This window comes from Rhincodon typus, chromosome 11 (genome assembly GCF_021869965.1).
Source record: "Rhincodon typus isolate 14 chromosome 11, sRhiTyp1.1, whole genome shotgun sequence".
Classification (NCBI taxonomy): domain Eukaryota; kingdom Metazoa; phylum Chordata; class Chondrichthyes; order Orectolobiformes; family Rhincodontidae; genus Rhincodon; species Rhincodon typus.
The window spans coordinates 61,020,290-61,046,416 of NC_063342.1; the positions used below are offsets into that span (position 1 = coordinate 61,020,290).

Consider the following 26,127-nt stretch of genomic DNA (forward strand, 5'->3'; position numbering starts at 1 on the left):
TGGAAGGGGGTGATGGGGTTGGGTCCAAGTGGGATGCTCTTCAGAGTGTTCATGTGCACTTGATGGGCCAAATGGCTGGCTTCCACAATGTAGGAATTCTATGATTCTAATAGCTCTCCTCTTCAACATCTACTAATTAGTTTAAATCTATGCCCCTCCCAGTTACTGACCTCATCTTCTAATGGAGAAATGTCCTTTCTATCCACCCTATCAGTGCCCCTGAACCTTGAACAGGTCTGTTAGGTCCCCTCTCAATCTTTACTGCTTCAAGGAAAACAACCTAGGCTTATTGAAACTTTCCATAGTTGAGACCTTTCAGCCCAATGTTGGAAATCAAGATCCTTTTACAATTGATGTTTCCTAGTATCTGCTGTGTACCTTGAGATTTGATTGAATAGTTCCAAGACTAACGAGCTTGTTAAATTTCTAGCACATGAAAATAAAAGGAAGGGTCATAAGATTCATGGTTGTGATGCCCTATCATGCTAGTGTCAACAATTTACCTGGTGCCATATGCACCCTACCTTCAATACAATGTTTTAGAAAATCAGGAAGAATACTTACTAACCCTCAGATAAAGGCAGGCAAGGGCGCAGTGATCATCCTGGTATCACTGGCTGAGAAGATTTAGAATGGCAATTAGCACGGCATAGATTACCAGCTCCCAAAATCAGGTACATCAACAGGGGAAGGTGGTGGGGGTGGGGGGGAAAGAGAGAGAGGGAACGAGAGAGAGAGCGAGAGAGAGAGAAAGCGAGAGTGAGTGGGAGAGTATGTGTAAGAGAGAGATCAAGATAGAGGGAAAATCCAAGGGAACGAGTGACCATCTTCTTGAGAGGAGACCAGTAATTCCCATATATTACACTAAGGAAAGAACAAAGACTGTTAGTGCCAGAGGCTACCATTGAAGACTGATTGATTGATTGATTATTTTATTGTCAATGTGAACTTGTTACATGTATTTGTTACAAAGGAATCAGGAATGAATTTTCTACCACCTCAAAACTGCCATCCTCACACCTCCAGCCCCCTTCACCAGAATGGCTTTGGGATCAGTAAAGCATTCTCATCTGTCACAGGTCGTGGATTTCCTTCACTTGCCTAATTGAATGAGATATTGCATCTTAACTGCTGCTGAAGGAACTCAAACTTTCTGAAAATTGTTTGGAAATGGTCATCTTCCTGTATTAGATAACTGCAATCACGAACTCCCAAAAAACTAACTCTAGGCAACATTCTGGGAAATCCCTCTGCACCTACTCAAGTGCAATCACATCCCTTTCTATAATATGGTGACCAGAAGGGTTGGAACCTCATTAGCATTTGTATAGTTCCAGCATAACCTCCCTGCTCTTATTTTCTATGCCAATAAAGGCAAGAATCCCATTCACCTTCTTATCCACCTGACTATTTGCCCTACTACCTTCAGGGACACGTGGATGTGCACACCAACGTCCCTCTGATCTTCAACACTTTCCAAGGTCCTACCATTCAAGGCATTATCCCATGGCTTGTTAACCCTCCCCAAGTGCATCACTTCACACTTTTCTGGGTTGAATTCCATTTGGTACTGTTCTGCCCAGCTGATCAATCCATTGATTTTCTCTTTCAGTTTATGGCTATTCTCCTCACTATTTAACATCCTACCAACATTCTTGTCATCCTCAAACTTCTTGATCATATTTACAACATTTAAGTCCAAATCACTAATATACACCCCAGCACTGAGCCTAGAGGAACCCCACTGGAAATAGACTTCAAGTCACAGAAGCATCCCTTTACCATCACGCTCTGCTTTCTGCTTCTTGGCTAATGTTGGATCCAACATGCCACTTTTCCTTGGTTCCCATAGGTTCTTACTTACTGAAATCCTCGCTGAAGTCCATGTAGACCACCTCAAATGCATTGTTCTCATCAAGATTCCTACATACCTCCTCAAAAATTTCAAAGTTGTGAAGCATAATCTTCTCTTAACAAATCCATGCTGACTGTCCCTGATTAAACCGTGTCTCTCCAAGTGCAAATATATTACGTCCCTCAAAATTCTGTCTGTTAACCTCACCACCAGAGGTTAGACTGACTGACTTGTAGAGTTCCCGGACCATCCCGTTCTCCCTTTTTTTAAAAAGAAATGTAATGGGACAGCGTTAGAAGTACTCTACTTCCCGGATACCTCACCTGTGGCCAGAGAGGATTTGAAATTTACTGCCAGGGGCTTCCCTCAACAGCTTGGGATACATCTGATTTGGGACTGCAGGTTTATCCAATTTCAAGGCTGCTAAACCTGTCAGTACCTCCTCTCTCTATATCTATAATCTCTCTCTCAATATTTCAGTCCCTATTGGAGATACCTGCATTGTCCATTGAGTGTGAAGCTCAATGTAAAGTACTCATTGAGGGCTATGCCCATATTGTCAGGGTATATACACACATTACCGCTATGCTCCCTGATGGGTGCTACTCTCTCCCTACTTTGATCTTGCACTTTACATATTTTGAAAAATTCCTTTGGATTTTCCTTTATTCTAACCACTAATGCTTTCTCCCCTAACTTTCCTAATTTCCCCTTTTAAATCCCACAACTGCACTTTTTATCTTCCTCATGATCCCTTTGCATCTGCTATAAATTTCTTTTTCTCTTAATCTTTAGCTTTAAGTCCTTTGACATCCAAGTTCACCAGTCTTGGTGCCACCCTTTGTCTTTATGGAAACATATTTACTCTATACTTGATCTAGATCTTCTTTGAACACCTCCGACAATTTTACCGGCAAATAGCTGTTCCCAGTCCATTTTGGCCAAATCATATCTTAGCTTATTAAAATTAGTCTTTCCCAGTTTAGAACTTTTATTCTAGCCTATCCTTATCCTCTTTCATAACCATTCTAAATCTAACTGAGTTATGGACATATCTCCAAAATGCTTCTCTACTTCTATGCCTTCCACCTGCCCAGCCTTACATAAACATTTATTTAAATATTAGGTCCACAACTGCTTCCTCCTTTCTTGGGATTTCTACATACTGGCTAAAAAAAATCTCCTGGATGCAATTTAAGAATTTTGCTCCCTTCCTATTTTGTACTCTAAAACACATTCAAAAAGGTTGAATAAGAAGTAGAACAGGGAAGAGCTGAATAAAATAACAGAACAGTTAACCCACCCCTGCCCCATCACTACTGCCTTACACTTCTCTGAAAATTTATCATATATTTGAATGTGGGTCACATATGGTTGAATCTGAAACATTAATACAAATTGGAAATGTTATTTTGTATACATTCTTGGCATAGTTAACGGTAGTTTCTTCAACTGTGATTTAATTGTCAAGAAGGCAGTGTTACAGCTTCTTCACTATGACATGGTTGTTTCTTGCTCACAGTAAGGAACATTTTTGTGTGTGATCTGGTGCTGATTATTTCCAGTGACTTGGAGAACAACTCCACCAAATCAGTGGTGGATCATTATAGAAAGAGCTTGCATTATATTATGTAGCACTTTCACAATCTCAGGGTGTCTCAAAGTACTTCACAGCCAATCAGTCTATCTGAGATGTAATCAATGTTACAACGTAAATGCAACAGCTAACTTTTACAAAGCAAGATCCCTTAAATGTCAATGAGATAATGACCAGATAGTCTATTTGTGGATTATTTGTTGACAGATAACAAGTTGGCCAAGACAATATGGATAACTCTCCTGCACTTTATTAAAATAGTGCCAATGGATTGTTTGTACCCACCCATGGCTTTAGAGGAACGATGGTGCTTCAGTTTAACATCACAATTGAAAACCAACAGCTCTGACACTGCTGCATTCTTTGAGCACAGTACTATAAGTGCCAGCCTAAATGAGTAGGACTTGAGCCCAGGCTTTTCTAATCAGTACCACTGAGCTCCAACATACTCCACCAGACGTAGGTAAATGAAACTTTCACCTCACTTCCCCAAAAACAGAAAAATAATGAGGTATACAATAATAGATTTTTCTGACCTCCAAACTGGGATAGTGCTAGGACTGGGTGTTTGGAGGTAAATCATGATGGTTTACTTTCCAATTATTACTTAGTGCCAATACTAACGGATCCATATGGCACCGCACCTTGCTTGCTGCCTGGTTATAGTTTCAATCAATGTAATCACTGCGGCACACATTCTGCTGCATCCAAGAAGTGAGTATGTGCGAAACTATTCGTATACCCCTTAAACTGGCAGTGGGCCTGCCAGCTTGTACCCTCTCAGCTGCAGGAGACCACTCTACGACTTGCAAAATGATGGCAGCTTTGGAGGATGTACACGAGGAACATCTTAAGTTTCTTTGTGACTTTGGATCTGTGTAAATGTCCATTTAACAACTATTCACTTGTCCTTCCATCAGTATAACATGCCTGCACCCCTGTTCAGCAAATACACAAGATTATACCAACCTTATTCACGTGCACACAACTCTGTCACATGTTTTCCAATGCTAACAGACAAATATCTCTTTGCCCGAGACATATTGACTGCTAATGAGAGGAGCCAAATGCTGTCACCTTGAACATGCACTTCTAGCAAGCACTTTGACCCTGTCGGGCAGTTGCTGGTCAGGGGCTGGATCACACCTACCTTTAGAAGAACTAACAACAGAAGGTGGCAGCAAAGGAAACAGCAACAAAAGTAAGTACATTTACTGAGAGGAGCAAACAAAATTCGAGTTTGCATAGAGCCATACTGTAGATCAGAAGCCCAATCAGTTACCAGTTTCTGTGCCGTTCTTTCTCGTCTCGTCCAAGTCAATGTTCTTCTTTTTCTTCTTCTTCCTTCCATTGCAAAGACTGTGGGTTGATTGTTGATGTCATCATATGGATCCATTTCCCCTTTCTGAATAGCAAATTTATACCAAATGTATTGTTTCAAATAGTTATTCAAGGCACCTGATCCCTCACCAGCCTTCTATCCGGCCCACTTACTCCTCAAGGCAGTGTTGTCACAACGCTGTATCTGCTGGTAGTGCTATCACATTCTGACCCACGGTGTTCTCCTCCTGGGGCTCCACATGCTATCGATGGAGTGACAGCTGAGCCATCGAAAGCTGGCACAATCCTGTCATATTTTCCCTTGCAAGGCAAGCATGGGGAAAATGGGTCCCCTCAACCCTGCTCAACCTGATGGACTTAGTTCTGAAAATGTAAGTGCATCGTGGCTGTGAGTGCTTAAAATCCTTTCTAATTCACTACTGCACTAGAAGGCTTTGTGAAATATCCATGCTGAGTTAAGTAGTTAGGGTGCAGGCTAGTGTACAACTGGCAACAAGATTGATGTAGTTGCAGCTAAAGGATATCCTGGGTCTCAAAGTTGCAGGGAGCAGAGAAAAAACTGAAACCAATAATGAAATAAACAACAGATTGAAATCTCAAATATCTAAGTTGGAAATTGCCAGAAGTGTCAGGGCAGCACGGTGGCTCAGTGGTTAGCACTGTTACCTCACAGTGCCAGGAACCTTTGGGCAACTGTGTGGAGTTTGCACATTCTTCCCGTGTCTGCGTGGGTTTCCTCTGGGTGCTCTGGTTTCCTCCCACAGTCCAAAAATGTGCAGACTAGGTGGATTGGCCATGCTAAATTGCCCGTAGAGTTTCAGGGATATGTAGATTAGGGAAATGGGTCGGTATGGACTTGTTGGGCCGAAGGGCCTGTTTCCACACTGTAGGGATTCTATAAAAAAAATCTAAGAGCATGGAAGCTCAGAAGTGCCATCTTAACCAGGAAGCAGAAACTACACAACCCAGGAAATCCAGTGTTATTATCACTGCATGTTTCTTTTCAGATGTTCGATATTTGATAAAGAATGGACAAAGATTTTCCTGTGGTATTGGATGGTGAATCCCTTTTCAGTTTCCTCCCATTTTTTCCTGTGCATCCATGTTTATTTCATACAATTATTCATTGCCCACCTCCTCCCCATCCATTTCCAAGTCTCACATTTTCTTACCTCTGTGCTTTGCATTCTCTATTTTCCAACCAGAGTTTCAACAGGGTGCATCAACTAATTTCAAACAAGTACCAAACTATTTTTAGCAAAATACTGTGGATGTTGGAAAACTTAAATAAAAGCTGAAAGCATCTGCAGGTCAGGCAGCATCTGAGTTCTGAAGAAGAGTCATACCAGACTTGAAACGTTAACTCTGTTTCACTCTCCACAGGTGCCCCCGGACCACTAAGTGTCTCAAGGACTTTTTGTTTTTGTTACACAATTATTTTATATTTTTACACAAATGCTGCTCTTACTGGGAATTCTCAGGATGATTTTAAACACAAATGCTGCATGAAAACTAAGCACTGGGTAATGCAAGAGGAGTATACATAAAGTTAACAAATTCCACGGCACCGTTCATCGATGGGTTATACACAAAGACCTGAGAATTATTTTTAGCATTTTCCACTAGCATACCAAGATTAGAAAACTACATGCACCATACACAGCATATCTGTAAAAGATACACACACTACCATGTCCTACCAGTTCCTTGATATGTCAACTGTATATAAAGATCAGGGACTATCTATCAGAGTATCTTTAGCCAGCACCTCAGTGAGTTAACAATCTTTCAAGCCCGAGTTTAATCCACAAGATAAAAGTGGCCTTTTTGGACAACTGACTCAAAGATTCCTGGGCGAAAGGGATTGTCCTCTTTTAACTCACTTTCCAATTGATATAAATCAGTGTTCACCTCATAGAGGCCACAATGATGTAGAAAACAGGTATGCCAATAGCAGGAAGGAGTGAAGAGTTTTAATTAACCTGTTCAGATTTGTTATCCTCTGGAGCAGGGGGTACCTGAACCCAGGTGTCCTAGCTCAGAGGAGGAGACACTACCACTGCACCAAAACAGCCTAACTAAAGAGAGGAACACATGAAACTGAAGTATATTAGTTTACTAAAGTTTGTTACAGAGGGCGCTTGGTTTATGAATGCTTGTACTCGCAAACGCAATCACATACAGGGGTGTAATTTTAAAGATCCAACATAACGTTTCCTGTACTTACGAACAGTCATTTTATACTGTCCTGCATAGTGTTCCAACTTGCGTAAAAATTGACTTGAGAACAGACTTCAGAGTAGATCCCGTTTGGAACCCAGGGACTGCCTGTATTCTGTGTCAAATCCCTAGCATTTGTTATGAAGTTGAGCTCATGACAAACCAGAACTAATTGCTGAGCTGTGAGTCAAATGGGTTGAATTCTGGTATGGTGCCAGCAGCTACCAATCATCCAGTCAATTCCAGAGAAGAGGGAACAGCTCAAATTCCCTGGCTGACACCGGACAGACTCTCCAGTTCACACACTGGCCCAAATCCTTCTGTTCACCTCACCCCATGGGTCACTTCCATCACTTTGACCCCAGAGGTTCAAGCTGATGACAGCTCGATAGCGTAGAAGCAGAAAACATATGTCCCCTGGCCAGAGGGGAGTCTAGAACCGGGGAGGGGGGTGGGCATGGTTTCAGAATAAGAGGCGGGTCATTTATGACTGAGATAAAGGGTGGGAGTGTGATTTCTTCAGTTCAGTGACCGATGCATCTTTGGAATTTTCTAGCCCAGATGAAAATACTTAAAGGTAGAGATTGAAAGATTTTCAGGCATAAGACATCAAAGGATATGGGAAAATGGGACAGATCACCCATGATCTTCCGGAGTTGCCCAAGAACCCAAAAGATCTATTCCTGCTCCCTACCTCCATGTTCCTAAGAGGCCCACCTCCACTACCAGCTGATGGGGTGGCCCCATTCTCTCAGATTACCCTGGTCTTGGGGCATTAAAATTGATCCCCTGAATACTGTGACAACAAGGTGCAGAGCTGGATGAACACAGCAGGCCAAGCAGCATCATAGGAGCAGAAAGGCTGACGTTTCGGGTCTAGACCCTTCATCAGAAAAGGGGGAGGGGAAGGGGTTCTGAAATAAATAGGGAGAGAGTGGGAGGCGGATAGAAGATGGATAGGGGAGAGGAAACAAACAGGTCGAAGAGGTGGGGATGGAGCCAGTAAAGGTGAGTGCAGGTGGGGAGTTAGGGAGGGGATCGGTCAGTCCAGGGAGGACGGGATGAGGTTAGTAGGTAGGAGATGGGGGTGCAGCTTGAGGTGGAGGAGGGGATAGGTGGGAGGAAGAACAGGTTAGGGAGGCGGGGACGAGCTGGACTGGTTTTGGGATGCGGTAGGGGGAGGGGAGATTTTGAAGCTTGTGAAATCTCGGGCAACCACCTAGAAACCGATATTCATTTCAAGCCCACCGACTCCCACAGCTACCGAGAATACTCCTCCTCCCACCCACCTTCCTGCAAAAATGCCATCCCCTATTCCCAATTCCTTTGCCTCCGCCGCATCTGCTCCCAGGATGAGGCATTCCACTCCCATACATCTCAGTTGTCCTTGTTTTTCAAGGACCGTAGCTTCCCCCCCGCAGTGGTCGAGAATGCCCTCAACCGTGTCTCCCACATCTCCCGCAACTCATCCCTCACACCCCGTCCACGCAATAAGAACCAAAAAAGAATCCCCCTCGTCCGCACGTACCACCCCACCAAACTCCAGAATCAACGCATCATCCTCCGACACTTCCGCCATCTGCAATCCGACCCCACCACCAAAGACATCTTTCCCTCCCCACCCTTATCTGCTTTCTGGAGGGACCACTCTCTCCATGACTCCTTTGTCCGCTCCACACTCCCCTCCAGCCCTACCACACCCGGCACTTTTCCCTGCAACCGCAGGGAGTGCTACACCTGCCCCTACACCTCCTCCCTCACCCCTATCCCAAGCCCCAAGAAGACTTTCCACATCAAGCAGATGTTTACCTGCACATCTGCCAATGTGGTATACTGCATCCGCTGTACCCGGTGTGGCCTCCTCTACATCGGGGAAACCAAGCGGAGGCTCGGGGACCGCTTTGCAGAACACCTACGCTCGGTTCGCAATAAACAACTGCACCTCCCAGTCTCGAACCATTTCAACTCCCCCTCCCATTCCTCAGACGACATGTCCATCCTGGGCCTCCTGCAGTGCCACAACGATGCCACCCGAAGGTTGCAGGAACAGCAACTCATATTCCGCTTGGGAACCCTGCAGCCCAATGGTATCAATGTGGACTTCACAAGTTTCAAAATCTCCCCTCCCCTACCGCATCCCAAAACCAGTCCAGCTCGTCCCCGCCTCCCTAACCTGTTCTTCCTCCCACCTATCCCCTCCTCCCACCTCAAGCCACACCCCCATCTCCTACCTACTAACCTCATCCCACCCCCTTGACCTGTCCGTCCTCCCTGGACTGATCTATCCCTTCCCTAACTCCCCACCTACACTCACCTTTCCTGGCCCCATCCCCGCCTCTTCGACCTGTTTGTTTCCTCTCCACCTATCCTCTCCTCTGTCCATTTTCTATCCGCCTCCCACTCTCTCCCTATTTATTTCAGAACCCCCTTCCCCTCCCCCTTTTCTGATGAAGGGTCTAGACCCGAATCGTCAGCCTCTCTGCTCCTATGATGCTGCTTGGCCTGCTGTGTTCATCCAGCCCTGCACCTTGTTGTCTCGGATTCTCCAGCATCTGCAGTTCCTACTACCCCAGAATACTGTCACTGACAACTCAGGGAAGATTCAGAGTGACCTTAAAGAAGACTACGTTTTCTCTTCAGTTGCTTTGAATGCTTCAATTAATTAGTTACAATGAAATATATGAGAGATGGGAGGAAAGGGCAGCTGTACTGGCAGTCAATGTTAGTCCAATTGCATAACAAAGGGTTTGTTGCTTTTCAAATTGGCGTGAGAAGCAGTGCCTCAGGGACTAGACCAACGGATGGAGTCTGGGGGCCGAGGCATGTGATGAAACTACCAGGAATATGTTAACCTTAATAATAAAAGCTTGCCTTACCATCAACATCCGCTTCCCAGACAATTAATTTTAAAAACATTAAACTCGATTCAGTCAGATCTGCAGATTTCCAAGCTCCGGTAATGTAATTCAGAAACTGCTGGAACATTAATGTTCAGTGCTGGCCTCATTTTTACCAGCTGTAAAATCAACCACTGAAATGATGTGGAAACATGATTAATGTAGCACACGTCTAGGGAGTTGAGTGACACCACAGTACTTCAGATGTTAGTACTGGTCAAGAAAATGACTGGCAGTAAACATGTCAAATGTAAACTTCAATGCAATGATAACTTTGCAAATTCCAAATCGTACAATTCATTCATGTTGGTCAAAACAGGAAAGATACAGTGAGCTGACATTGTGAAGACAATGCCCTGATAATATGGGCTAGAAATCTGTACAGATCTGATGCCAACGTACCAGCCTGCAGTCAGAGTAATGGAGATTGTTATGAAATATGGACGAGATATGGGCAAAGAGAAAGACAGGATGCAACAAAGGGCAATAGAAAGAGACAATGGAAGGTGGGAAGTGAGAAGAAAAGAAATGCTTGAGATGATACATGTTTTTAACCATGGAATAGATTCCAGACCAGACAGGTCTGTACCTTTAAGACAGTTAGATGATATCACAACATGAGATGTTCTGGGACAAAGAATCCGTTCTTGTCTTCAGTCACTCTCTTTTTGTAATGGAGACAGTGCAGTCAATGTTTTAGAGGCTGAGTCATAAATACTATTCAAGATTGAGACAGATTTTGAGTCAGTAAGGGAATCACAGGGGAAAAAGGCAGGGAAATAGAGATGAGGATTATCAGATCAGCCATGATCTCATTAAGAGGCACAGCATACCCAGTGGGCTGAATAGCCTACTCCTACTCCTATATCTTATGGTCTGTGTGTAATACACAGTAACGTGAGTAAACGCGGAACCCAAACTGCATGTGTAAGTCTATGATATCACTGCCTCGTAAATACAGCAAACTTGGTTATAACCAGCACCTTATCATCTGACATGCTTGATAAACCAGCAAAAATTATGTACCTCGAATACTTTATTTACAGCATAGGTCACGGTATAAAAGTGATGGGAATCCTCTCACATTACATTTCTATTACTCACGGTGTGGTTTTATATTGATTTTAGGAGGTGTGTTGATGTTTTTACATAGATTTTTTGAGGGATGTTGATGCCTCAAAACTTCACTTGGTCAGGGTTACAGCGGTTACGCGTACCCCTGGATTATCTGGAATATTTGATCAACCAGGTCCCATTGGTACCAGTTAATAAAAAGTATGCTGTTGTGTTGTAAATAAACTTTGGCTAGCTGACTCAATGTTACATGGGCTGACATATAGAAAACCACAAACGGCATCAATGTCAATCATTTTCACATCACTACATGGGCTGTAATCTGGCAGAATGAAACCCTTATCCTCGTTGAACCAACTTGAATTATGTGGATGAAAATTGGATGGGTTTCATAAGAGAGGAGCTACTTTGACAGTATCCTGCTCACACAGAATGAGCATTTGGTTTTTAAGAGACATTCTTGCCCGAGTACCAATCACCAGCAAATTTAAAACCATGAGAATCGTATCATAATAATGATAAAACATAGGCTATCAATTTTCAGGATTTCATCGTCTGATTTTAATAACCGTGATTATATATGGACTGAAATGGTTTTATAGAAAAAAATGAAAAAAATCTCTATTAAAAAATGGTCACAGTAACCACCAGACAACATGATGAGCCCAACTGAATGAAACCACAACCATACAAGAACCAGTTAGAGCTGATTTGTTTTTTTAAATTGAAAGGAACTAAACCAGTCAAATGTGAAGAAACCTCCAGCCACTGTATGATTTACACCTTTTTGATAAATTTCACATCTTGGAGATGAACGACATCACCACAAATATCTAGCATGGATACAATGAACCCAGATACAGATAATGGAGGTGGATTTGTAACAAGACCTGCAAAAGGTTCTCTCACTTTTTCTGCTCGCTTTGGAAGAACAAAGCCAAGTCAGACAGCAAATTTGGAAACTGAGAACTCAAAAGGTATTTGTGATATCCATGCTTACTGCTGACCTAGGGCTTCCTTAACTAACCAACCATGGTCTCAGATTCAAATCTAACACTTCAAGAACACTTTAAGGACTTTAAACAGTATATTCTTTATCCTCCATTTTGTGCTGGTCACAACTGCTTTGTAATTTTGAACCTGAATTTGTATATATATGTTTGATGTCCCATTTTTATTATTTTTCTCAGGGATAAATAATAAAGGAATAAAATTGCTCTTCCTATCAGTCAACATTACTTAATCTTCAGCTAGAGTACTGAGTGCCACCCTTCAGAAAGAATATGACAGTGCAGAAAATGTTTACAAGAATAGTTCCAGGGAGCAGAAAACCTCAGTTATGAAGATATTTGAGACTCATCCTTGAACAGAAGGGGGCCAAAAGCAGTCTTTGTTGAAGCTTTTAAAATCATGACAGAGTAGATAAGGAGAAACTGTTCGCAATCTTAAAAAAGATTAAGAATGACAGGGCACAGATTTGAAGTAATTTGCAAAACAAGCAAACATAATGTAAAGAGAATTGTTTTACACAGTGAGTGGTTTGGGTTTCAAATACATTGCTTGCAAGTGAGGGCAGGGTCAGTCAAGGCATTCTCCAGGGCATTGGATAATCACTGAATAGAAACAAATGTGCTGGGTTTCCTGGGAGAAGGCAGAAGAATGGCACACAGTTACAATCCTCATTCAGAAAGCCAGCACAGACATAATGGGCCAAATGGCCTCCTCCTGCACGGTGACAATTCTGTGTTTCTGCGATCTTAGATTTCATGACTGTTTCCAAATTGTGTTTTCCTTTAAAGTACGCCAAAAAGGCTGCCCAGAAATCCATATATTTTCGGCTGCGGTCAATCCAAAACTTCCTCTGTAAAGAGATTCTGCAGTACGTGAACGAGGAGATTAGGGAGGGAGAAATTAGAAATTTAGAAGAGTCAGCCCTGTCTCTATTTCTGTCTAAAGCACAATTCTGCAAGTTGCTGTCGTCGATGTGTGCTATTTGGAACACAGCAAATGAGGTTTCATGAATCAAAGGGTTCCTAATGGGCTGTAGGTCTTTGTATCTTGTAATATTCATGCTCTCAAAAATTAAAAAAAATGAAACTTTAAAAAAAAAATTAGCACCGTGCTATTTTTCTGGATTTAGGATTTTTAAAACAATATTTCCAAGTTTTGTTACTCAAAATAACCATCTTTGACCTTGTTTTGTCTTACAGAGGGTGGGGAGGCAGAATTGTTTCTTACTGTTTATAATGCATGGTTTAAAAAAGGCCCCCAAAACAGTATTTCATTATCAAATGGCTCCACAGGCTCATATCCTTGAATGTCAGGTTAGAGTTCTCGGCACAATGGCCTTGATTTTGTGACAATCAATGTCATTTGTTAGGGGTGAGGGTATTATTGAATGGCTGATGATGCAGGGGAAGAGTGGCAATTCAGAGTAGAAACCCAAAGTGGTCTGAACATTATCACTTTGCCTCATATTTTAATTCACAATCATCCAAAAACCCCAATTCAGACCAATTTGTTTCATCACTATTAAAGGAAAAAAAATTGTTTGCAGGCTTTTGATATTGTTCCTTTTGATTTCAGCAAGATAGTGGGGTAAAAATATACCCACATTTTGTGAAGAGTGGGAGCTCTGCCAGATGTGATACAGAAAGGATGGAGAAGAGATGATTTTGGAAGTTGTAAATATTTGTCTTTTTGCTGATTTCCTCCCACGGGTGTAAACTGTTGTGCAAGAGAACACAGTCTCTTAATTCTTTGTAATCTGAGCTAAGTGACCATTCTTCACCTGTGAGAAAGAGTTTACAGACTGCTTGATTATTGATAACATGACAGTCAAGCCCCAGTCCAGTGACCATTCACACTGACTGATGTTCAACTAGGTATATCTTTTCTTGTTAAGCACTTTGACACACAGATAAGTCAAGAGTAAGAAATAATCCCTTAGAATCCCTACAGCATGGAATCAGGCCATTTAGCCCAACAAGTCCACACTAATCCTCCGAAGGACATCCCACCCAGACACATCACCTATCACCTTACCCTATCCCTGCATTTCCATGGCTAATGCACCTAACCTACACATCCCTGGACATTATGGGCAATTTAGCATGTCCAATCCACCTAATTTGCACATCTTTGGACTGTACCTGGCAGAAACCCACACAGATAGGGCCAGAATGTGCAAACTCACACAGACAGTTGCCCGAGGCTGGAATCGAACTTGGGGCCCTGGTGCTGTGAGACAGTAGTGCTAACTACTGAGTCACCATGCCACCCCTAAATCCTTTTACTGAGAGTTGCTGGGGCCAACTCTAGTGTATTGAATGGTTTCCTAATTACAGCAGACTGGGATTAAATTTACTCAATTGGCCTGACACTAAATCACCCAGTCTATCCATCCAACCAGCCACCAAGAGAATAAAATATTTCAGATGTTTTAAGTAGCGAAGCCCATATGATGAAGAGCTCATTTCTCACCTGTGCTACCAGCTCCTCACAATAATAAAACAAAAGGACTACTTCACAAAAATTGGCTGAATGGAAGTAAAAAAATTCAGTCTTTTCAAAAATACAAACTGAAGTATCAATAAGGGTTTTCTGAAGGTCAGCTTTATGTAGCCACTACCTTTAATCTTATCTTTGTTTTTACATAAAAGTTGAAAAATGTTTGAGGAAGTGACAGTCAGATAGGCCTTGTTATATTTTAGCACATGCCATGCAACTAACAAGACAGGCCCTGGTCTCCTGCTCAAATACAACATGGGCAGCAAGATGCACCAAGCTGCGAACAGACCCTTATCTCCCAGATTAAATCCCACGTCCAACAGCTGGTTCTTATATAAACCCGTGAATGTTACTAAATTGACAGAAATACCCCTTTTCTTTATGGAAAACAGAAGCAAGCAGAGTTAGTTACATCTATGTACAGCCAGCACAGAAACAGGCCATTCAGCCAAATTAGTCTATGCAAGTATTTCAGCTCTACACAAGCCTCCTTCCACTTTATCTAATCCTATCAACATATCTGCTATATTCACTTTCCCATTACTGCCCCGATACTCAATCCTGTACTTGTGTAACTTCCTGTTACATCTTTGTCACTCATCTTTGTGTTGGCAAGTCTCACCTTCTGACTACACTTTGGCTAAAGAAATTGCTCCTGAGTACCCACAGGGTTTATATTTATGATCCTTAGTTCTGGTCTCGCCATTAAGTATAAATATCTCTATCATTACCTCATCCCTTCATAATTTCAAAGATCTCCAAGCTGTCACCTTCTGCTTTCCCTTTTCCAGATAAGTAGTGCCAAACTGTTCAGCCTTTCCTGATAAGCACGTTCCTCCAGTTCTTGGATCATACTTCTAAATCAATTTTATACTCTCTCCAGTGCACCCATGTATTTTCACAATACAAAGTCCAAATAGTGGCTGGTTGACATCTAATCCATTGAAGCATGGATGGATTTTAACATAATGACACAAAATGATCAGAAAAATATCCGACTTGGACAGTAATTGTAATTATCAGGGTTAGCAATGATATTTGCTTCTTGACATCGGAGAACTGACAGGCTTGTATTTCCATTATTCTCATGGTACTACAATCACTATGGCTATATCATGAGCAAACATAGAGAGACACATTATTAATAATTTAAAAGCTGAATGATGAGCAAAGTTTAAAGTTCAATCAGTAAAAACCACATTGTCTAATATTATGGCTCAGAATTAAATGTATGTACACCTTACTACTTCCAATAAGCATTTAGAAGTTCAGTGATTACTGACAAAGTGCAACTTTAGCAAGATTTTAAGACACAATAAAATTGGATGATGCATGTACATTGATACAGACATACCTATGGCATCTGATCGAGAATGTATGGATGGACAGGAAATCCATTCTTACCCTAGCTCCTTCCATAAGACAAGTTTCCTCACATTTGCTTGCTCTACTGAAAGAAGTAAAATAGAAATAGACAAATCTGCCAAGGACTCAGACTTTTCTCTGTAATTTCCTGGGTATAAATGGCAAAGCTTCAAGATGCCTGACCATGTCCACATACCGCATCATTCAAACTTGGCTTGTCATATTCCCCTGTGCACTCAATCATGTCCAGCCTCATATTTCAATTCATACCTTGCCCAGTCATTAGAATCAGTTGACGGCACAGCTATCGGTGTTGCTGGGACATTACACCAGGATCCACATTGTTCGGGTGAACAATGCACTGTGGGACCTTGCCTGCTTTCAGCTTGGGAAGCTGTGCACGCACCACTCTTCACCTAGTGTCGGTGGCTGAATCTCCTCAGTACTGCAGCACACTCGGAAAATATCACCAGAAACTGTCAGAAAAAAGGCTCTGTTTGTCTCAAGTCTTACACACAGTTTGCTTCCGAAAGCCCCGTCTGAGTTAAACAACCTGCTTTCACTGACATCATCCTCCTATTGTTTTATTTAAAGACTGAGTTCCACCTTCTCCAAAGAAGACAAGTTTAGAAGCAGTGTTCGAACAGAAAGCAACTGACCTACAACATTAATTCTGTTTATCTCTCCACAGATGCTGCCAGACCTGCTGAGTATTTCATTTCATTTTTATTTAGCATCTCATTTTCTGTTTTGGGACCTGCTTTCAGCACAGCCAAACTATTTATGGTTCCCATTATCAGCTTTTCTCTTTCCCCGGTTTACTATCATCCAACTCTTGGTCTGCCTAACTTTTGATCTCTGAGCTCCATCTCTACTTATCCGTTCCATCCTCTACCAAACCTGCCAGCCCTTGTCTTGAGCATATACCCCATCTTTGCCTAGCTACCATCAGTTCTGAAGAAGAAACACTGGACTCAAAATGTTTACTCTGCTTTCTCTGCACAGATGCTGCCAGACCTACTGATTTTCTCCAGAAATCTCTGTGTTTCAGATTTCCAGCATCCGCAGTTTTGTTTTCTTTTATTATTGCTGAGCATTTTTGTAGTTTTCCCAGACAATGTGCAGTGCGTGCAGCAGTGGCCTAAAAACTGGAATGCTTTGGTCAACCTATTTCTCATAATTCAAAGCTAGTCGTGTGGGTAATGGTATTTAATCAAACAACATAAATAACATGGGCATTTAGTGCTAAAGTACGTTAGTGGATAATGTGAAAGAATCAACCGTGAGTAGAAAAAAGAATATACTGTAACCAGACCTGATGGTATAAATTGCATTGACATTAACAGTTGTGTCTTTGGGCTATAATAACTATTCCCTCAACTCTCGCCATCTTGTACATCTCTAACTTCCTTCACCCCATTCATGACCATTGCCTCAATGCGCTAGGTTTATTACATTAATTGTTTAAATGCAAACTGCTGCATGACTTTGAGGGAAGAGATATAACTTTATTCAAAGAATAGGTTTTAAAGAGAAATTTGTAGAACAACGAGCAGGAGAGGGGAACTAATTGGTGGTCGCTTTCAACAAGCCTCCTTTGTCCTCCTTACCCGCTGCAAAGTTCTCAGGTTAAAGGAACCACATTTACCAGGCTTTCTGGACAATCACATATCCGTGTGACAACCATTTCCTAAGCTTCCCTTTACTGTAAATATCAATTGTCGACTGAAGCAATGGTTCCTCTATGCCCACTTGAACAATCCAGCTTTACAATATGACAGACAGGGTAATCAGTTCCAGATGTCGCCATAATTGTCTATAAAGACTAAACCTTAAAGGCGGGGGGAGAGCTAAAAGGAAGGATTATATGCCAGACATAATCACAGCTGATTTGTACGTTAAAAAGTTTATTTACATGCAATATGGGAACCAAACAATCTTCGTTACTGAAAAGCAACTCAACAAACCTGCACACTAAGAATGATCTTCATTTCAACAGTATCTTTATAAATGAACAGGCTACCGTCTGGAAATTTTCATTGGCCTGATGAAAAACAAAACGGGCTTTAACAAAAAAAGGTGGCTGGCAAACAAGTTACAATTTGTTCCGAATACTCTTTATTCAGTTGCGCGTGTCAAAACTGTTCATGCAAATTAAACAAATCCTGGATGTTTCCTGAGAAGCAGTAAAATGTATACTAAGATTTACTGAAAAAAAATGTGGAAAACTTTAGTATTTGGCCTGTTTGCTTATACAACTATTCAATTCGAAAAATCACTAGCATTTTCCAAACGAATGTTAATACCAGAGACCAGTGAACTGACATCATGCAGTCAGTAGCACGACTAAACACTCATGACCCGTTTACTCAAACATTCGTCAACCGGGCAGAGAGCTAACATTTATATTCAACAAAAACACGGACATAGCTTCATCTGTTCTTCAGATAAGCTCAGTCCAGACCTCCAGGTTTCCTTGAATGATGTTTATTAACATGATATATACGATAATTAATATACATGGTAATTTGGCAGCAGGTATCTTCGCCTACAGCTGTTGCAGTTCCAATCTTATAGCAGAGTGTCTGCCACATGTCTACCAGGACCACACTTACATCAGAGCATGCTTCTGTCTCTCATCTGCATTTTCAGGAAATAATCGATAAATAATTCATCTCTGCAACATGCACTTTCAACTATTGGTCACTGAATAACTACTTTAGTCTATATTGTAGACTTCACATGTTAATACTCAGATACTTTTCAATTCAATTTTCATCCCTCATTCACGGTACCATTTCGTTTCCAACAGTTATGATCTAGAAATCCCAGTTTATTGTGAAAGACATCAGTTGAATCACCCCCTTGTAAACGATGATTCTTTGAAGATAATTATTTCTGTCAAATTATCAAAACAAATTGTACATTAATTGATAAACTGTAGCAGCGAAAATGCCACACACAGTGAACCAGATAAATGTATGACTAGGAAATGTTTGTTAACAAAATACCAATCTTCTTTTAAGACTGCGATTCTTCAGAGTAGAGGTACCACTATAGGTAGTGTTCAAACTTTAACATCAGCATTATGAAGCAGTGATTAGAAGCTACCGTTTTGGATATGTAGAGAGATTCTGTTTACTGAAAACACAGAATTGTCTCCTCTTCTTCAAAGATTGCTTCCCAAGGGAGGACAATCTTTACCTTTGTGTGAAAGAAGAGTGTAAAAAGAACACAAATCATTACAGTAAAACTCTCCCTTTTTTTTAAACCAACTTTATGCAAAACTGTTAAATTAAAAACAGATGCAATGGTTTCTGTACTTGGAGTAGTGAAAGGCTGATAGTCTGCTCAAAGAGGTGCAAAAAAGATTAGCTGTTCACCAAAGAAATTTATTCCCTTGTCTTGATTAAATCAACGTTTTAAAGACAAATAAACGAAAGATAAAAATATTTGGTTAGACATGGTTGAATTAATAGGAGAATGAATGTTCAAGGCCAAAAGAGGCAGGAGCAGAAGTAGCCTATTCAGCAAAAATAATCTGCTCTGCTATTCAATGAAATCATGGCTGATTTGATAACCTTCAACTTCCTCCTTCCAGCCTTCTCACATACCCTTATTCCCTTACTGATTAAAAATATGTCTGTCTCAGCCTTGAATATACTTAACAACCCAGCTTAGTAACCCTCTATGGTCAAGAACTCCACAGATTCACTACCCTCTGACAGGAAGAAATTCCTCCTATCTCGGTCTTATCTGGCTGACCCCTTATTCGGAGATTAAGCCCTTAGGTGCTAGACACTTCCACAAGGGGGAACAACCTTTCTGCTTCTACCCTGTCAAGTAGAAGCCCAACCTAATCAACCTCTCTCATAAACAGTTCTTCCATATCAGTTATCAGCCTAGTGAACCTGATCTGGACTGCCTCCAACGCCAATATATCTTTCCTTAGAGAAGAGGATCAAAACTGTTCACAATATTCCAGCTGCGGTTTGGGTGGTGCCTTGTACAGTTTTAGCAAGACTTTCCTATTTTTATGCACCATTTCCTTTGAAATAAAGGCCAACATTCCATTTGTCTTCTTTATTACTTGCTGAACGAGTATGCTAACTTTTTGTGATTCATGAATGAGGACAGTCTGCAGCTTTCTGCAATCTTTTTCCATTTAAATAAGCCTGGTTAAATCTTGTATGATAGCTGAATAGTGGAGGAGACTCAAAGGGCCAAGTGACTTACCTCTGGCCCTTTTTCATATCCTTATAGATTTTAAAGAATTCCCATAGCATTGCATCGTTCCTGAGGATTGCATATAGTAAATACTTGGTGATAGACTATAAAGAATCATTAGGGGAAGTGGGGTATCCGAGGGATGTATGGTGTTGTGTGGCAGCTGGGCTGCAATCTCTGAGAACAGGGGTGGGCTTTTTAACCAACCTGCTTCCACATTTTTATTTTTCTGCACGCAGACACACTCTGCAAAAATGCATTTTGAACCTGAAAATTGCTTAAAAAGGCAAAAGCCCTTGAGGAAAGTCACACGTGTGTTGATGAAGGTGGAAAACTGCATAGGTTCGGCATCCCCCAGTCTGTATGAAGGTCCAAGCTGCGATATGTATGGATGAGCCGAACCCCTTTCTTATTCAGTACAAAGGAGCTCTCTTCAGAAAGCCAGCCTGGTTTCCCAGATGCTGCACCAGAGTAGACCGGCCCATTCCTGTTTGATCTCTTTGTAGTCACGAGTGCAGACGGGATAGAAAAATGAGCATTCTTAGATTCAGATTCAAATGGATCTGAAAGTGGTGGGCAGACTGAAATCTAGTGCTGGCTTAATAATGACTGTCTTTTTATATAAAAACACAGGCATCATATGGAGAACACCCACTCAACCGCAGAACAAATACTTACATCTTGTCTGAGCTCATGAGGTTAAATCAGATGACCTTCCCAACATACGAAACGTAAACCTATTTAAAGGTCCAGATTGCATCAATATTTCCTTGAAATGTGGCAGACAAGGTCTCATTGAAAGGAAATGAATATTTTCACATGTCTCACAGTAACTGGAAGTTGCCTGACAAAATGTTGTGTGAACCAGGCTAATTTATTTATTCCAACATCAGAACAGAAGTAAAACATCTGCCTAATCAACACCTGAAGTAGGAAGTGGGATTAACATTTCAGCTGTGTTCAACCTGCGGTGTATTTCCAGAATGGTCTGCTTTCAGTTTAGATTTGCTGCATTTGTGTGACATTTTTGTTTATTTCTCGGATCTATTCAAACTTTGGCTCAGATCAGAAACGTCATGTCTAGTTGCTGATTTGAATGGTGGCCTTGGCTTTGGGGATTTGGAGGAAACCAGTCCAGGCATAATGCTCATTCAGCACAGCCAGTGAAATCATCCATTTCCACATGATCGGGGTGGGGAAGTATGAGAGTTGGAGGAGAAAGAATGTCTTCTCCAAGTTGAATGGTGGTGAGCAGTTTTGAGAGTCAGAAGCAGTTTGCAGGAACATCTAAACATGGAAGCTACCCTCTTCATCCATCTTTCTCTGAAGTACAGTGAGCATCACCATGTTAGCAGATATGATTCATTCGGACACTCTGTTAACTTTGGGACAACTTGATCAGTTTAGGTTGAACCCAGGCTCAACTGCAATCATTTGAGTGTTTTACACTTTTGAGAATTCATTTAAGGTGTTTTATGCTGTTCATAATTTCAATTTTTATAGCATCTTTCATAACCTCAGGATCTCCCAAATTGCTTTATGCCTGATGAAACTGTGTTGCAATGTAATTTAGGGAAGGTGGCAACCCATTTGCACTAAGAAAGGTCCCAAAATTAGAAATGCAATAACAGACGAAATAATCTGTTTCAGGTGTTCGCTGAAGGATAACTATTGGTCAGGACACTTGTAAAATCTCCCTTGCTGTTCTTTGAATAGGCCCATGGGATATTCTCTGTACAGGGTAGGAAAAGTTATTAAAATCTATTTTTTAAAAATTGTGAACATTGCGCCTGAATCTTACACGAGCGCACAGTTTACATATGGAAATCAGATGCAGTGTAAAACCAAGTGGTAGAAATCTGTGAGACATCTTGTAAAGACGTTCTGTTCTCTATTGATATTACATATATATTTAATGTATTAATTGCTTTAAAGTTTCCCTGCACTTCCTGGCATCGGGTTGCTAGTAAAATCCTATGACTATTATTTATGGAACAATGGAAATTGCTTATGATTCCCTGTCATGCTGTAATTACATCAACCTACTGTTAGAGATGGTGCAGCAGCATCACTTGGGAGCAAGGGTATTATTGGAAGTTGATAGGGTATGGTAGGCAGTTTTAGTTATAAAGATGCAGAAATGATTTTTTAATAAAACATAATATTGGGGCTAGAATAGAAGACCTTCCAGCTGGGACACATGGCTGATGTATTTGGGCTTTGAATTCCACAATCCCATCTACCACTAACGATTGAAAGCAGCTGAAAGAAATAAACCAACCTCAGTTTAATAAAACCCTTGCTCAAATATATGCCATTGATAATGTAAAGAAATAGGAATATGTTAATACTTTAAATGGTTGGTGAGGCCTCTTCTGGAGTGCTGTGTGCAGTTCTGGTCGCCCTGTTATAGGAAGGATATTATTAAACTGGAGAGGGTTCAGAAGAGATTTACCAGGATGTTGCTGGGAATGGAGGAATTGAGTTATAAGAATAGACAGGATAGGCTGGGACTTTTTTCATTGGAGCGTAGGTGGTTGTGGGGTGACCTTAAAGAGGTTTGTAAAATCATGAGGGGCATAGATATGGTGATATAGCAAAAGGTCTTTTCCTGAAGGTGGGGCAGTTCAAAACTAGGGGGCACTGAGGTGAGAGGAGAAAGATTTAAAAAGACTTTGGGGGTTGGGGGGGGGGGGGGGAGGTGGTGGCAGTGGTATTTTTTTAAACATCGAGAGTGGTTATTGTGTGGAGTGAACAGCCAGAGGAAGTAATGAATGCAGGTACAGTTACATTGTTTAAAAGAAATTTGGATAAGCACATGAATAGGAAAGGTTTGGAATGATACAGGCCCAACACAGGCAGGTGGGACTAGTTTAGTTTGGGCACATGGTCAGCATGGACTAGTTGGACCAAAAGGTCTGTTTCCATGCTATATAAGTCAATGACTCTATAGCCATTAAGTTGTGTAAATAAATAGCCATGTACATTGTAACTGTAAAAGTAGAGCACATTATTACACCCTTTTAAAACGGTCAATTATTCGCCCAAACAGCTATTGTCAATACACCATATCTTTTGGAACTCAGAAGCATTCATAATTACCACAGTCATCAAAATATTAGCTTCCCATCTCCAGAGGTTGAAATTGAACAAATACATTGGGTCTTCTGCATTTCAAAGCAGATTGTTTGTAAATTGATGGGGGAAATCCAGTGCTTGGATTTCCTTTTTAACTTTTCAAAAACAGGGTATCTTTTCACACAATCAGAGCTGTCAGTTACTTGATTTTCTACATTTTTAACGCATTGTGGCACATTTTCCAATTCAAACTTGTCCTGTATTCCATGTCAACACTTTCACAATGTTTGTCAATATAGCGATTAACTTACCTTTGCAGGACAGAGCATAACGATTAACCACTACAGTAAAAATACATCTACAATTCAAAACGCTTCACACTTTACTTTTCACAATGTTTCCATTCCCTCGGAAGGCTTCCCAGTTGTCACAAATTCCCAGGGTGCTGCATTTTTTTTAAAGGGTTCTAAAACCCACACTGGAACATGTACATAGTGTGTGTGAAGGAAATACAAAACTTCCTGTGGTCCTCACAACAGTGACCCTAACCTCAAAAGTAGTGTATGTGTGGGTAGCAGGTAAATCTTTCCTGACCCTTGGGAAGGCCCTAGAAAAATGCCACTAGTTTGGGAAGGCACAAGAAAACTGTTCTACCACCTATAAAAAATGAAGTCAGTATTTCACAACCGGTTTCATTTCTCTATTAGGGGACAAAATCACAGTAACTTGACTGAAATCTATACACATTTAATTTCTGGTGACCTGCTTTATGACTGGTTGTAACAGAGTAATTTCATAGTCCAGAGGGCAACTTTAATAAGCAAAATTCAAATTCTTTACCCATGTTATGCAGAAAATTATGGCATGTTTGACCACAATTGCAACAATGCAATGAATAAAACCCTTGCTGGGTTAGGGAGCCTTGTAACTTCTGATCTTGTTCCCAAGTTGTGGTTAATGGAAAAAAGTGCAATTTGGAAGAGCATTGGAAAGCCACAAGTAATAATGCTTTTGGTACCCTTGAAAAATAAAGCTTTAAATACAACTTGGCTTTGGTACTGAACTCTGCATTTAGTTAGACTGTTTACCAGTAACAGCTTGAGTTATTCTGCATTATCAGTTACAAGGCAATATTAAAGTGAGTTTCATCTACCTATTGACCATTGCCAGTTATTGGGCAACTGCAGCCTCCCACAGGACTGAGCACCTGGTGAGGGAAGGCCACATTTGCTATCTGGGGGTGGGGGAGGAGGCGTAAAACAATGAGGGCCTTTGACAGTCCTAAGCACAGAGTTATCTCCTGGCAGCTACTGTGAAGAGGTGGCAGTAACAGGAGTGAGCTTTCCTGCAATGCATTCTTGGCTACATAGGGCCTACAACTATTTGAGCTGTGGGCACAAGTACCCTCATTCTAAGGAAAATCACAGAGCAACACAAGCATGAGAAACCTAAACTGGTGGACACTCCCTTTTCTTTCCTGTTTGAAGCACATAGGAACTCCACATTTCTCAGTGGCCTCTATGAGGAAAATTGTTCTTTATATGTTAAGCTGCACTTTGCGGCTTGAACAGAGGCACCATCAGGCTATCAGATTGTACGTAATAACTTATATTTATAAAATAATGAAATGTCTGAAGGCACTTGTTAACGTTTTAAGGGGAGGCTTAAAACAAGAAAACAAGGTGGAGAAGTGCGAGAGGGAATTCCAAAAATTGTGGCCTCGTAAACTGAAGGCACAATCGCCAAATGGTACGGCAATAATAACTGGGAACAGACAACAGGCCATAATTACAAATGTACAGATATCTCTGGTGGTTGTGGGCTGGAGGAGATTTGACAGATAGGGTGGGGCAAGGTCTTCGAGGGAATTTGAAATAAAGATGAGGAATATAAAATTAATATGTTGCATGACTGAGAGTATTGCAAGACACATAGGGCTGTAGGCCCCAATGTCACAAAATCCCATCCCGCTCCTAACTAGATTTCATGGATTTCGACAGGCAAGTTTCCCAACAAGTATATAACCCCTGCCAGGAACGAGACAAATGTAATAGATTACAAGTCACTCAGATGCAGGAATGCTCACAGTTATTACTGATCAGGCACTCACAGGAGGAAACAAAATGCACCATTGAAATTAGGGGTTGCATTTTCAGGGATATAGGAAAATCCTAAAAACCCACTAAAATGTCAGCTGGACCCAGATGCAGATAACCTGGCCCTGTTTCTGAGATCTACATTTTTGCCAGTGCAGGGCAAGGAGCAAGATATGAATCAAACAGGGTTGAAGCCTGAGCTCAGCAGATCTATTTGAAATCAGTGCAGCTTTCAAATAAACTGCAGAATGGCTGTTGCAAGGGTCTTAACCTGCTGTGTGGGAGTCATAAACTAATGAAGAAGATGAAAAGGCTCTTGAGCAGAAAAAAAGCTGCAAGTTTCAGAGTTAAAAAACACAACCTTGTTGGACACCTTTGAAACAATACCAATAGAGCTCTTTGTTGACATTTGCCCAAGGACTAGTATTGTAGATTGAGGATCTGTGATGGAACGTGAGGGATATGGACTAGAGGGATTTCCAGCTTCGAAAATAACTGCAACAAGAATGGAGGCAAGACTTTTAAGCCTGTTTACTCACCTGCCCCATAGGCACCTACACTCTGCCTCTAGGCCCAGCAGGCCTAACTCTAACACACACCCTCTGCTTGCATCCCACAGCAACAATTCTGCTTTGTCCTCAAGCAATAAATTTTCAAACTCAAATTACCTGCCTTGGTACCCAAAATCCTCCCTCCGGTTTCAGGAACAGGCTTCCTAAACCTAAAATAGTGAGCTAGGAACAACCGAGCTGGTAACCTGTAATGACGTTCAAATAGCAGAAGGTTGATGAACCCGCTGTGATAATTAACCAGAAAATATCAGACAACACACAGGGACTGACTGATGTGAGGTGCAGTAACATACAA

At 41.3% G+C, this 26,127-nt stretch overlaps 1 protein-coding gene across 3 annotated transcripts in view; it reads right to left on the bottom strand.

Annotated features, from left to right (window-relative positions):
- Positions 1–26,127, bottom strand: part of gpm6bb (glycoprotein M6Bb) — a 169,376-nt gene that overhangs the window by 41,193 nt on the left and 102,056 nt on the right. For 2 of the 3 annotated variants that reach the window (XM_048602507.1, XM_048602509.1), the window contains exon 1: positions 7,021–7,135. The exons of the other annotated variant lie outside the window; for it this stretch is intronic. In XM_048602507.1, the coding sequence (XP_048458464.1) occupies positions 7,021–7,030 (10 nt within the window). In that variant the 5' untranslated portion in view covers positions 7,031–7,135. Of the gene's footprint in view, positions 1–7,020; positions 7,136–26,127 lie in introns of those variants that run through there. 3 annotated transcript variants of the gene reach the window in all.